The sequence below is a fragment of the Delphinus delphis genome, chromosome 11 (genome assembly GCF_949987515.2).
Source record: "Delphinus delphis chromosome 11, mDelDel1.2, whole genome shotgun sequence".
Classification (NCBI taxonomy): domain Eukaryota; kingdom Metazoa; phylum Chordata; class Mammalia; order Artiodactyla; family Delphinidae; genus Delphinus; species Delphinus delphis.
In genome coordinates, this window is record NC_082693.1 from 84,349,572 (window position 1) to 84,363,962 (window position 14,391).

A 14,391-nucleotide genomic window follows, 5' to 3' on the forward strand; every position below is an offset into this window, starting at 1 on the left:
AGAAACATTTACGAAGTAAAAACTGCCAGGACTCAGTGATGAAACGTATTTGGGGAGGGGATAAAGGAGAGAAAAGTGTCAAGGATTACTCCAAGGTGGTAAATTGAGAGACAGTCCCTGGAACAGACCCTGTTTTGGAGGGATGTTCATGAGTTCAGTTTTAGATGTGTTGGGTTTGAGGAGCTTTGAAGACATCACTCAAGTGGAAAGTAGGTCGTTGGGTATGTGAATCTGGGGCTCAGACGATAAGCATGGCTGAGGAAGTAAATGTGTGAGTCACACACACATGAACAATCACTAAAGCCATAGACACAGGTAATATTCTTACAATGGAATTAATGAATGAGAGAAGAGCCTTAAGGAATTCTAACACTTAGAAGCCAGGTAGAAGAGGAGGAACTAAAAAAGAGACAGAAAAGCTACAGCCAGAGAGATGGAAGATGAACCATGGGAGTATATACCAGTAAAACAGAGACCAGAATGTTTAGAAGAGGAGGGCCAGGTCAAAAAATCCATTGACGGGGCTTCCCTGGTGGCGCAGTGGTTGAGAGTCCGCCTGCCGATGCAGGGGACACGGGTTCGTGCCCCAGTCCGGGAAGATCCCACATGCAGTGGAGCGGCTGGGCCCGTGAGCCGTGGCCGCTGAGCCTGCGCGTCCGGAGCCTGTGCTCCGCAACGGGAGAGGCCACAACAGTGAGAGGTACCGCCAAAAAAAAAAAAAAATCCATTGACGCTAAGAAGTAAAGTCAGACAAGGACTGCAAATGTTCTTTGGATGACCTGTTCGTGATCTTGCCTATTTTTACTGAAGTGTTCATCATTTTCTTATTGATTTTAAGAGCATTTTTACATATTAGAAATATTGCTATTAATCCTTTGCCTGTTGTGTGTGTTACAAATATTTTTCCCAGTTATCACTTGCCTTGTAGTTGTGTTTCTGACTTTCTCAGAGTTGATTTGTGTTGTTTTGTTTTACATATGGGAACTTCATGTGTTTATTTAGACAGATTTATCAATTATCTTCTCTTTCATGATTTACTCTTTTGTTTTCTTGCTTAGACTCATCCATATTTTCTCATAGTTTTCTTTATATAGAATTTCACTTTCTTATATTTAACTCTAATCCTCCTGGAATTTATTTTGGTGCAATGTTTCAGGTAACTTAACTATGTTTACCAAATAGTGTATCATTATCACAGCACTATTTATTCCATAATCCATCTAATTTGAAAAGCTTCTATCATTTACTAATTTCTTATATCTGCACCTGAGTCTGTCTGAGCATTCTATTTTGTTCAACTGAGCTATTTTTGCTGCCAGTAGCATTTTTTAAATTATTATTATTGCTTCATAATATGTTTAAATAACTTGAAATTCAAATTGCTCTCATTATTTTAAACTCTTACTCTCGTGTATTTTTTCTCCAAGAATTTTGGAATCATTATGAAAATTTAGAAATGTTTTCATCCCATTGGGGTTTCAGTTAGAATTGTCTTACGTCTATAAACCAATTGGGGAAGAACTGACAGCTTTATAACATTGAGTTGCCCCATCCTAGAATATGGTATGTCTCCCTACATACTGAAATCTTATTTTCTGTAATTCTGAAGCTTTTTTATAAGAATAAAGATTGTGCACATTTCTTATTAAATTTATTCTTAGATATTTCCTATTTTCTGTGGCCATAGCAAATTGTGCCTTTTATTCTTTTTATTTTTCTGTAGAGCGATTTTGTCCCATTTACCCAAAATATTTAGAGATTCTGGAGGTAGCAAGGGCAAAGATTCATACATTAATCATGAAAAGCTGGTGTTTTCCCATGTACTACAATCTTCTGACAAGATCCTGGAATGTAATGCATTTATCCTTTGCCCTAATAGGAAAGCCTGCCGCTTAAAAACAAGATGATTCTCCTCACCCCACCCCATCCACCACCTGGAGGGCAGCCAGCCAGCCATCTGTCAAGACGGAGCCAGGCTGGGGCTCATCCTTCTGCCACATCTTCTTCTCACCTTTGACATTGTCCGAAAATGCAACTGCAGCCAGAAATGGGTTTTCTTCAGTTTGATGTGACCCAGGGCTCCAGCCAAAATCAAAAGTATCATGTTGAAGAGAACCTATAAAAACTGACCTGACGATTAAAGTTGTCTTCTTGACTCAAAGACCTCTCTACTGGCCTATCAATCAGAGGTGCAGCTTCCCCAGCCAGCGCTGCTGGGTAGGGTAGGGGTGGGTCAGGAAGCATCAAGGGAGAAGTGAGTCCCAAACTCAGAACTGCGCATCGTTCCATGAAGCCAAGAAATTAGGCTTCTTGTTCTTGCTGCAGCCACCAGAGGGAGCCAAACCACACAGTCGGGAGGGAGAACTGAGAAGAGGGCATACAGAGCAACAGCCTGGTGGACCAGGAGAGATGTCAGACTGTCTTCCACCCGCAGTCAAACTAATGCCACTGGGCACTCTTAGAAAACTCTCACTGTTAAAGGAACCTACCAGAAGCAGATAGGGGTCAAAAGTATAAGTAGCTTATTTACCTTTCAGAACAGAATGCAGATAAGGAAGAAGGAGCCTCAAAAAGAGAATTCTTAATCATCTCCCGCATGGGGAGGGAGGCTAGGCACTGTGGTTGCAAGGATGCTCTGAGGTCCCCATGAATCGGAGCTTTCTTGCTACTTGGAAGTGTGCCTACCTGGAAAGCTCCTCTCCGCCAGGCAGCAGGATCTGGCCCTCCCTTCCTCAGGTCACTTCTCCCCGCTGGTGGATTTGGGGAAAGGAATCTCTGTCCTGCATCCACTCCCCAGCTGGGCCAGTCCTGCCTCGCAGTCATGGCTGGCTCTACCTGTGCTCTTGGCCCTAAACCCCTGCTCCCATCAGGGCGCCTCGTCCCACCTGGGCCTGTGCTTCAGAAGGCAGTGGCTTTCCGAGGCTGCTTGCTGTCCCCTCTCTGACCCACACTGCCCTAAATGTGCAACACGATGGGTTCTCCCTCCTGCCCCCAAATAGTTTGTAACAGACTTGCTAAAAGTGTAGGGCATCAGAGCAGACTTTCACCATGGCGCAGAGAAGAAAATCATTTAAAATGGAATATTAGACACTCAACTGAACGCATTTAATTGATGTCCATCCTCACTTTGGGAATTTCTAACTCCCTAGTCTCCTGGTTTTCCTCCTATCTCTGTAACCCCTCTTTCTCTTCTCCTCGCTGCGTCCTTCTCTGCTCACCCCTCGGAGTTTTGTCCTAGGCCCGCCTCCCTTCTTCCTGTCCCTGGATGCCCTCATCCCCTCTCCTGGCTTCAAGGCCCACAGTATGCATGTATCCCTGGCCCGGCTGTCTTTCCCTGAGCCCAGAGAATATCTCTTCCCAACATTCTACCATCACTCCAAACTCAGCACAGCTTCTGTCCCCTAAAGCTGCTCCTTTGGGAGTGTTTCCTGTTTCGGTTGATGGCCAGTCATTCAGGTCAGAACCATGGGAGGCACCTCTGACTCCTCCATCTCCTGTACCCACTTCATGATCAAGTCCCGTGGATTCTACCTCCCAACCTTCCCCTGCGTCCCCACTGCCTCCCCCTTGTCAGAGCCAACATCGCCTCTCACCTGGGTCATTACCCCTAACAGATGTCTGGCAAGCCAAGCTTGTCCCTTTTTTATTTCCTTCTTCACACCGCACCCAGAGCGAACTTTCAAAACCAAACCTGGCACCATCTTGCTTAAACCCCCGGTGGCTTCCCACTGCTCTTCAGATCAGAGCCAGATCCTTAGCTTGACCCTCCATACTTGGGTGCCTGCCTGCCTCTGCAGCCCCGGGACTCCCTTCATGCCCACCTCTCACGTGCCCATACTGGACTTGTTCAGTCCTTCATGCTCACCACTCTTCCTCCCGACTCTGGGTGGCTGTTCCCTCTGCCCTTTGTCCAACCAGCTCCCACTCATCCTCCAAGTCTCAGGTGAAATGTCACTGCTTCGGGGTGACGTCCACTGTCCCTGAGGCCAGGTCACACGTCCCCGCTCTAGGCCCTGTGCCACCACTGTGTGGCACTCCCCTCAGGCCGAATTGCTCCACAGTGCCTATCTTTTGCACGCCAGCAAAAGCTCCATGAAGGCAGGAACCACGCCTATCGTGTCCATCGCTGTGTCCCTGGCATCTAGCATCATGCCTGGCATAGCCTAGGCACTCAGAAAAGACTGCTGAATTAAGTTGGAGGAGTGGCAGCACTTGCCCAGACCTTTCAATAAAGAGGGCAGCTCTCCTGAAATCGCAGACTATAACACAGGATTTCTCGAAAACCTCATTGGAAGAATATTCCAGCTGCACCCAGGAGGGCAGATTGACTCCAGGTGTGTGCAGCTGCGTAACCATGAACCATGGCAGAAAACCAAATGTTTGAGGAGGCCCAGGCAGCCAACTGGACCTCCTATGGTTACTATATGGGATTCCTGCTGTAATTAAACCTTGTTCTGATGAATCTAATGCATCTTCTGTTGCTTAGGTGGTGATACTTGGCCTTGTGATTTGTACTTTTAGCAACCCCAAAAGGAAAAAAAGGAACCTACACAGTCCTGGAGGGACTTCAAGGATCCCCCGCACCCCCAAGCCCCGCACACACACGGCCATGGGCTGACTCTACCAACCCGGTGGGAGGTAAGACCCAAAGGTGGACACAACTACCACACGCAGTGACGTAATGACAGCTTCGCTTCATGAAGATTGACCAGAGAGGGGAAATGAGGGCCAGGTAGAGACGACAGAATGGACATGAGAGGCTCTACGGAAGTAAAATCTAAGGACTTGGCCTTGGTTGAACATGAAGGGTGAGGAAGACGGAAGGTGTCAACGGCAGTGATGGAGGCCAGGACTCCCTGCTGAGCAGGCCCTGGGGGCCGGGGTAACACAAGAGACTAACCAGTGGCATCTTAGTTGATTGTACAGACAACAACATGCTCGCAGAATCACCAGAAGGGCCCTGTGGATGGCTCCAGCCTAGTCCAAAGGGACACATTCTGAACTAGGTCCATTTACGTCTTGAAAATCCTCACACATTGAAACGTTAGGCAATTCCCTCCCACTTTCAACCCAGCCCCTGGCCCCTTCCATCACCATGACACCCATGTGATGACAAGCTACTAGTAGTATTATTGCTTGATCAACGTGTAGCATTATCAACTAGAAGCATCATCAGGAAGGACTTCTACCCCACCTTGGAGATCTGATCTTCACCGGATCTGAATGAACCGGTGTCGAATGAATATATGAATGGATGTGTCTTGCTCAAGGGAACCATGGAGACCTCAATGCAGCGCTTAGCAAAAGGAAAAGCGAAATCTGCCGAACACGATATAAAAACGAGACTTACCTAGGACTTGAGAGAAGGCTGCACAAATCCTCCCAGCAGCCGCTCATCTTCATGTGCCAAGGCGGCTCTTGATACACTCTCCAGAAAGCCGTTTGCCTTTGGAAGTATTTGACCAAGATGCGGTGGAGATGTGCTCTCTTGTGATTCGTTGGGTTCTGAAAGGCATATGGACCGCTCTCTCTGGCGGGAGTGATTACACCTATTTAAAAATCAGTTACAGTTACTTTGCTATAGAGCAGAAATTAACACAACATTGTAAATCAACTACACTCCAATAAAATACTTTTTAATTAAAAAAAATTTTTAATAAAATAAAAATCAGTTACAGTAGAACACATCTGACTTTTTAGCCTATGAAGACACTATAGCAAACAGATAACAGCTCAGTGGCCATAATTAGAGACAACAAAAGTCAAGGTAGCTGGAAAAAACCCTGAAATATTAAAAATGTATCCTCTTAGAAGGCAGTCAGAATTCATCAAGAATTAGTTACAGCTATGATCACTGACCTAGACTCTGAGAAACTTTGTCAGCATGTTGACTTTCCATGTTGTCTGCCCCCTCCCCCAAGGAAACATTTGTAACCTACCTTTCAGTTTTAAATATACACCATGGTTACTGCTTAAGCAAGCACTTTGAAATATTTGAGGGCATGCATTTTGGAGAAGTTAATCTGCCGCCTGCATCTCATATACGGCAAGGGGTAGCCGAGCAAATTGAAAGCAAATTGGATTTTGGAGCCAAGATTACTGTACTGCGTTTCCAAAGAGAAATGGTTCCAGTAGATCATAATACCCAGAAACAACCTTCTCTAAAAAAAAGGGGTTTTGCTTAATTCAGTCTTGGTGACATATATTCTTGAAAACTGAAATGGAAGTATTTTTAATTTCCTGCTTGACACTTTTTCTTGCAAGACAAATGGGACGCACAGCTGGATGACACGCTAAGCCCAGCTCTTCAGAAGAAATATAACAAAAAGGGAGCCCATTGTTCAAATTACCATTCTGCATTTCCGCTGAAATGAATTTTAGGTCATCTACCCACTTGGAGAGGCGCCGTGCTAGCTGGTCTAAAATGTGCAGATCTGCCCAGATGGCATGTGTGGTGCTTAAAAGACAACTCCCCTCCCCCAATGGGTGGGGCAAAGGCATTTTGTGGGTAGTAAATTGGTAAAGTGGGTAGGGAAATGAGAGAAAAAGAGAACTGGGACAAATATTACCCTGACTCCAAGATTTGGAGTGTTAAACACAATGCTTAAAGTGTACAAAAACATTTTCGTACTGAACACTGCATTTAATGTTATCTTTTTACAACATAACCTCTTGAGGAGGATATGGAAACCCCTGTGCTGGTTAATTTTACATGTTCACTGACTGGGCTAAGGGGGGCCCAGATAGCTGGCAAAACTTTACCTCTGGGCGTGTCTGTGACGGTGTTTCTGGAAGAGATAAGCATCTAAATTGGTGGACTGAATAAAACAGATTGCCAGCCCTCACCAAAGCAAGTGGGATGAGGGCCTGAACAGAAAAAAAAAAGCAGAGGACAGGCGAATTTGCTCTCTGCTTGAGCTGGAACATTTATCTTCTTCTGCATTCAGACGTCAGCACTCCTGGTTCTCGGACCTTCATGGACTGGGACTTAGACCACTGGCTCCCCTGGTTCTCAGGCCTTTGGACCTGGACTACAGCTGTATATCCCGCGGGCTTTCCTGGGCCTCCAGCTTGCGGACAGCAGATCATGGGACTCCTCGGCCTCCATAACTGCATGAGCCAAACCCTCATAATAAACCTCTTTCTATAAACCTGTGTATCTGTATAGTGTCAACAACAAACTGGCACTTGCCAGCTACCTCTACAAGGATCAAATCATGAGCCGCTGCAGCTGCTGACCATCAACACCCCCTGAAAGGCGTTCAGATCAGGAATGAGGCCCTCTGTGCTCTGGGAAAAACTGGCAGAACAGGTCATCAGATGGTCAGATATTTTCAGGAGAAGATTTTATGAGCCCAATTCTTGAATCTCCTCGTATCTAGAAAAGCACTAAAATCCTTCATGGTGACGTCTGCGCCTCGTGACTAGCAGTAACCTTCACGAGAGTAGCAGAAACCTTCTGCAGAGAATGTGTGCTTGGTTGCATGTACTCCCCCTTCACCAAAATCACATGTATATTGACCTGACCCCCTACCTCTTCGGAGCAGTTTCTCAGAGCTCTCTGAAATGCTGTCTCCTGGCCTATAGTCCTCATTTTGCCCCAAATAAAACCTAACTTGCACCTCTCATGTTGTGCAGTTTTTTTAAGTCGACAGTTTTATGGCGACCATGAAAGGACCCAGAGTGGACTTCTCTCCTTTGCCTGAACTCTGCAAGGGACCAGAGCCTTGGTACCAGCAGAGTCCCCTTGTACCCATCCGCCGCCTCGGAGAGTCCAGACAAATTTGGGTGAATCTCTCCTGGTTCTCGGATCTCCCATATTGGCTGATGATCCAGAGTTGTAGCTGGCGGTGTAGAGCAGGTACCTGCCTCTCCCAGTTGAAAGATACTGGCGGGGAGGGCAGGGGGCTAGTTGAAAGATTCCAGGCAATACCCACCCAGGTGAAAGATACTGGGGGGGGGGGGGGGCACTGGTTGAAAGATACCAGGGTTTGCCAGTTGTAGGAGACTGAGTGGTCTGTGCTGAGTGGTGGATCAGCTGAGAGGCTGATCTGATGCTTTTCCTCAAATCAGCTGCCTTAATAGAATTTGTCAGGATAAAAGTGAAGATATTACATGAGAGCTTTGCTCTGAAGAAAAGGGACAAGTTTTCTCCTGGCCGGTTACTGCTTTCTCAGGCAACTGAGAAATTTACGGGAGTGATGGACGCAGAGTCCTCATACCGTGCAGTGGTCCCATAGGGAAGGCCACTCGTTAATTAAAACACTTGCTCGTAGGGGGGCTGCAGGATAAGAATTGGCCATTTAGGCCATCATCAAAAAATCTACGAACGATAAATGCTGGAAAGGGTGCGGAGAAAAGGGAACCCTCTTGCACTGTTGGTGGGAATGTAAATTGATACAGCCACTATGGAGAACAGTATGGAGGTTCCTTAAAAAACTACAAATAGAACTACCATATGACCCAGCAATCCCACTACTGGGCATGTACCCTGAGAAAACCATAATTCAAAAAGAGTCATGTACCACAATGTTCAGTGCAGCTCTATTTACAATAGCCAGGACATGGAAGCAACCTAAGTGTCCATCGACACATGAATGGATGAAGAAGATGTGGCACATATATACAATGGAGTGTTACTCAGCCATAAAAAGGAACGAAATTGAGCTATTTGTAGTGAGGTGGATGGACCTAGAGTCTGTCATACAGAGTGAAGTAAGTCAGAAAGAGAAAAACAAATACCGTATGCTAACACATATAAATGGAATCTAAGAAGAAGAAAAAAAAAAAGGTCATGAAGAACCTAGGGGCAAGACGGGAATAAAGAGTCAGGCCTACTAGAGAATGGACTTGAGGATATGGGGAGGGGGAAGGGTAAGCTGGGACAAAGTGAGAGAGTGGCATGGACATATATACACTACCAAACGTAAAACAGATAGCTAGTGGGAAGCAGCCGCATAGCACAGGGAGATCAGCTCGGTGCTTTGTGACCACCTAGAGGGGTGGGATAGGGAGGGTGGGAGGGAGGGAGACCCAAGAGGGAAGAGGTATGGGAACATATGTATAACTGAGTCACTTTGTTATAAAGTAGAAACTAACACACCATTGTAAAGCAATTATACTCCAATAAACATGTTAAAAAAAATATATATATATGTGTGTGTGTGCTTGATCACATGTACTCCCCCTTCACCAAAATCACATATATACTGACCTTCCCCCCACCTCTTCAGAGCAGTTTCTCAGAGCTATCTGAAATGCTGTCTCCTGGGCTATAGTCCTCATTTTGCCCCAAATAAAACTTAACTCGCAACTCTCACGTTGTGCAGTTTTTTTAAGTTGACAGTTATCACCTACATTGTCACAACTCCATCTGTGTCAGCTACGGTTACAAACTGGCAAGCCTGCCAGTTATGACACTTAGCATTTCTGCTGAGCAGTCTTTATTAAGATTTCCAGCATCAGATTTGCACGTATGGGTGTGAGAGGGTTTTCTGTATGGTGGCTGTCCTGCCACACAGTCACACACACATGAGCCAGCCACTCATTACTCACCTGACTCAGATTTTTTCCACTGTAGCTGGATTTCCCACTGGATCAACCAACTCTAAAGAGATCCTTAAGACCACGGAGAGAAATGACAGCAAGGTCTACCATTCAAAATTGATTTCCTATGCTAGGATTGGGGAATGAGCCCCCAATACCTGCAATCTCTCAGCAGAGACAGCTGTTCAGACCCAACTGCACAAGCTTCCTGCGAGGTTTACCCCAGTTTAACCAAGCTCTTCTCGTACCTGTGGCTGAGCTCCCTGGGCCTGAGTGGGTGTCAGTGGGCAGCAATGGGAGGAAGAAAGTCACCTGGAAAAAGAGCAGTGCCTGGAGAGGAGGACCGGGCTTTCCTGCACAATCCTGGAGACGTGGGGATAGCCAAGGGCACAGCCGTGGGTGGCTCTACCTGAATGATTCTTCCCTGGGCACAGAGACCTTGTTTCCACCTCCTTGTAGGTGGGGGAGGTGGACTTCAGTAAACTTGAAGTTCACTTTCTTTGCAGAAATGCAAACTCTAGAGCAAAACAATGGGACAGGACGATATGCTGCAGCACCAAACCACGGGTCTTTCATTCCCAACATCTTCTGCTTCTCTCTCCGCAGCCCTGCCTCCCCATCACTGCTGCATTCTAATTCACTTAGAAGAAGGTTGTTACAGCAGAAATGAAGAGAGAAAAACTCAGGTTTCAAGAGACTTTTGAAGCTCATGGTAGAGCCAATGGCTCACGAGAACAAGCTTGGGCTCTCGAAAGTCTGATAGTTGAATATCAAAAGTTGGCCAGATTCCTGGCCAACTCCTGGAATAATTTTTTTTTTTAACCACAAAAAATAGACTCAGACAATTACAGGAAGATCTAAAGATTATTTTCCCCACACAGGAAGAAAAGAGATTTTGCTGAACCCAGAAAGGTGTTAAAAAAGAGACAGAGACAGAGAGAGAGAGAGAGAGAGAGAGAGGGAGAGAAAGCAATCAAGTTGCCTAAGTGGGTTTCTGAGAAGGGGCCTGTGCCCTCCCCTGAACCCAAGGTAGCTTGCAGCAGGGAGAGACTGGCCTCTGGATGCTTCTGAGACCCGACAGTAGGGAGGACCTGAGCTCTGCTTCCCATCGGAAGCCTGGAAGGCAGCAGCTTTGCAGATTTCCCAATGCCACCAGGAAGAACCAGAGAGGAGAAATGGCTGTGGGGACAGTGGGGGAGACCTATAGGGCCTGGGCCTCCAAGTGGGGCAGTGAGTGGTGACAGCCTCTGTTGGGAATGTTGAGTACCTACAAGACTGTAGGCTCAAGAAGAGTGCAGAAGGGAGCTGAGGGGTGCGTGTGAGGATGAGGGAACATGGCAGCAGATGGCAGCACAGATGGAACAACCCAAGAACAGACGCGACCACAGGAATCCCCGAGGATGCCAAAAATGGGGGCACGTCGGTGTCTGTGGACCATGTGGAGCCACGACCCCCTTGGTGGAAGATGGCAGGAACAGATGACAACCAAGGACACAGCACCAAGGCCCTCAGATCCAAGCACAACCCAACAGGGACACAGCAAGGTCACAAAGCCTCACTTGACTGAAAAAAATCCTGAATTGACTGAAAACAAACTAAACTGATGAGATTAACCTGAATTAACCTAGTTTCTGCCATCAGTGGGACTGTAGGCTCAAAAGAGAGATTAAATTGAAGTACAGAAATAATAAAGGCTCATTCCTTAGACCCCTGAGAAATGTGACTGAAATTTGTACTTAATGCATCTCTCCTTACAATACACGCACCTCCCTAGATAGGGCTGCCAGGTTTAGCAAATAAAAATATAGAGCCTCCAGCCAAATCCAAATTTCAGGTAAACAATAAATCCATTTTTGGCGTAAGTATATCCCACGGAATATTGGGCCATATACTTATACTCAAGATTATTTTCCTTATCTGTAATTCAAACAGTTTTTAGTATAAGTATTTCCCATGCAATATCTGGGATTCACTTATACTAAAAAGTTATTGGGGGCTTTCCTGGTGGCGCAGTGGTTGAGAGTCCGCCTGCCGATGCAGGGGACGTGGGTTCATGCCCCGGTCCGGGAAGATCCCACATGCCACGGAGCGGCTGGGCCCGTGAGCCATGGCCGCTGAGCCTGCGCGTCCGGAGCCTGTGCTCCACAACGGGAGAGGCCACAACAGTGAGAGGCCCATGTACCGCAAAAAATAAAATAAAATAAAAGGTTATTCATTGTCTGAAATTCAAATTTAACTGGGCATCCTGTACTTTCTCTGACAATCCTCTCCCTAGACCCTCCTCCCTGGGTGGGATCTTTCTACCTGTGGAATCGTACCAGATTATTAATATTGGCTAACGCCTACCTTCTCCTGAAGCCACAGTGTCTGAATTTGCCTTTTTTTTTGTTTCAAAGTCCAACTATAGTCTTCAGTCCAGCATTTCAGAATCAATTCCCAGAGCTCCTGAATGGGGACCACCCCCAAGTACTCCTTCAGACACTGAAACTCATTTCAGTAGATTCTGCATTCTTTCAGTTCATTTGCCAGGACTGTGAGTTTTAAAGGACTCAGGTTTGGTTTTTTCCTCAAGCTGTGTCTGTTCTGTCAGAAGGGGTCTTTGCTGGGAAGGGGGAGATACTGTCTAAAGATATGTAGTTTCACTTCTTCATCTTCTGTGCTGATGAGCTCCACCGTCCTCACGTCTGGGGGGCACACAGTGACTTGTAGGACAGGCTGGAGGAGACAGTGCTCATGATAAACTTGCAATGAGGAGACAGCAAGCCTGGCAGCCAGGAAAGGTCTTTTGCCTGACAGAAAGAGTCAAAGGCAGTTGAAAATGTCACGACTTTAAAACTACTTTGCTGATGGTTTTTAAACTTAAGAGTAGGTGGTGGAGAAAAAGGAACACTCCTACGCTGTTGGTGGGAATGTAAATTAGTGCAGCCACTATGGAGAACAGTATGGAGGTTCCTTTAAAAACTAAAAATAGGGCTGCCCTGGTGGCGCAGTGGTTGAGAGTCCGCCTGCCGATGCAGGGGACAAGGGTTCATGCCCTGGTCCGGGAAGATCCCACATGCCGCGGAGCGGCTGGGCCCGTGAGCCATGGCCGCTGGGCCTGAGCGTCTGGAGCCTGTGCTCCGCAATGGGAGAGGCCACAACAGTGAGAGGCCCGCGTATGGCAAAAAAAAAAATAGATTACAACATAATAAGGTGTGTAATTTCATTTACATGAAGATATCCACAGGAAAAAGGCTTAACAGTGGTGAGGCTGTGAGTATATTTAATTTTCTATTTTCTTCTTCTTTATCATATTTCCTATGAGAAACATACATGCTTACATAATTCATAATTATGCATGTAGAAGTTTTAGAGAAAATGCTTCACAAAGTAATGACTGATACTAAGAAGCATTAGAGGTTCCATTGATCCAATATCACTTCAAACAGAAGAAAAACTAAAGATAGCAACCAATCAATGGGATTTGGTATGTGCAAAATCAGTATAGACAAGGCAGATCAAAATATACAACCTAAAGACCATAGTAGGGCCCCAATAAATGTCTGATCAAAGTATAAAATAGAGGGGCAGAACCATGCAGGAGTAAAGGCCAGCTTCTAGAACAAGGCTGCCCACACCTGAATTCCAAGTCCACCATCATCTTAGGACTTTCAACAAGTCATCTAATATCTCCAAGTCCAGTCCCCTCTGTGCAAACAGGGATGATGGTCACAATCTCTCTATCGCAGGGTTGTTGTGAGAATTAAATGTTAACATCTCTAAAGTTCCTAGAATGGTACCTGGCCCACTGTAAGTGTTATATAAGTATTTGTTCCATAAAATATTCAGCAGTCGCTAGCAGCAGTGCTGGCTGTAACTACAGATAGGCAATGCAATGGAATGGTGCTATGTACATTCTAAATTAAGGGGTTTTCTTTTTATTAAATAGTAATAAAATAGGTATTATTTTAAAAAGAGATTACCTTCTCTCCTGAAATCCCATAAATGCCAACCAATTCTTTGATTCCATCTAGTACAAGTATACATGGCCTTACACTGACGGAAGCAATGCACACTTCTACAAGAAGTGAAAAGACCAAGATATCTGCATCTTCATTGAGAATATCAGTCTCAAGCTGGGTACCTACAGCACAGAAATGTGCTCAAATCGGCTGAAAATGTTTCCATCATTGCTAAAACATGTTAATGGGATGAAGAGGCAGAAGGGGTTGGGAACAATGAGTGCTACTCACAGCTGTACAGCTGACACATATACTGACAGGTGTGATTAGCAGCCTCAAAATATTCAGCCCCAAACAGGTGATGATATTTACCACCGGATGTCTCCTATGTATTTTCAGGATTTTATATAAAAGAATATTCTGTATTATCCAAAGCACTATTATCACTTTCCAAAATGCAAATGTTGATCATCACAAAGAGCTGGATGGGAAGAAAGAGAAGTCAGGCTCTGTGACCTGTGAAGCTTCAGCAGATCCTTAACATCAGGTGCCTCCTTAGGGGGTCACGGCCACCACCCTGGGTGGTCCAGCAGTGCACACACACAACACCTCCCACCCACCACCTAGCCTCTTGGGTCCTGGCCCTTTTTTTTTTTTTTTTTTTACTGGTCCATTTTTAAACCTAACACAACCAGTCCTAAATTTCTCACCCCATAGTAATGGACTCCAGAGCTTGGATTCTGGAAATTCCCAGGGAGAATTAAGTTATGAAGCAGCAAAGAATAGAGGAAGTAATTTGAGAGGACCAACTTGCAGACTGTGATTAAGTGACATAGTAGCAGCAACCCCAAATTATAATCAACTACCTAATATTCTAAGAGTACTTTATTACATACAACTTCCG

General features: G+C 45.7%; 1 protein-coding gene across 1 annotated transcript in view; it reads right to left on the bottom strand.

Moving 5' to 3' along the window:
• Window positions 1–14,391, bottom strand: part of LOC132434004 (putative tetratricopeptide repeat protein 41) — a 70,170-nt gene that overhangs the window by 40,935 nt on the left and 14,844 nt on the right. Inside the window, 1 exon segment of the mRNA XM_060025495.1 lies at window positions 5,351–5,549. Coding sequence (XP_059881478.1) covers window positions 5,351–5,549 — 199 coding nt within the window.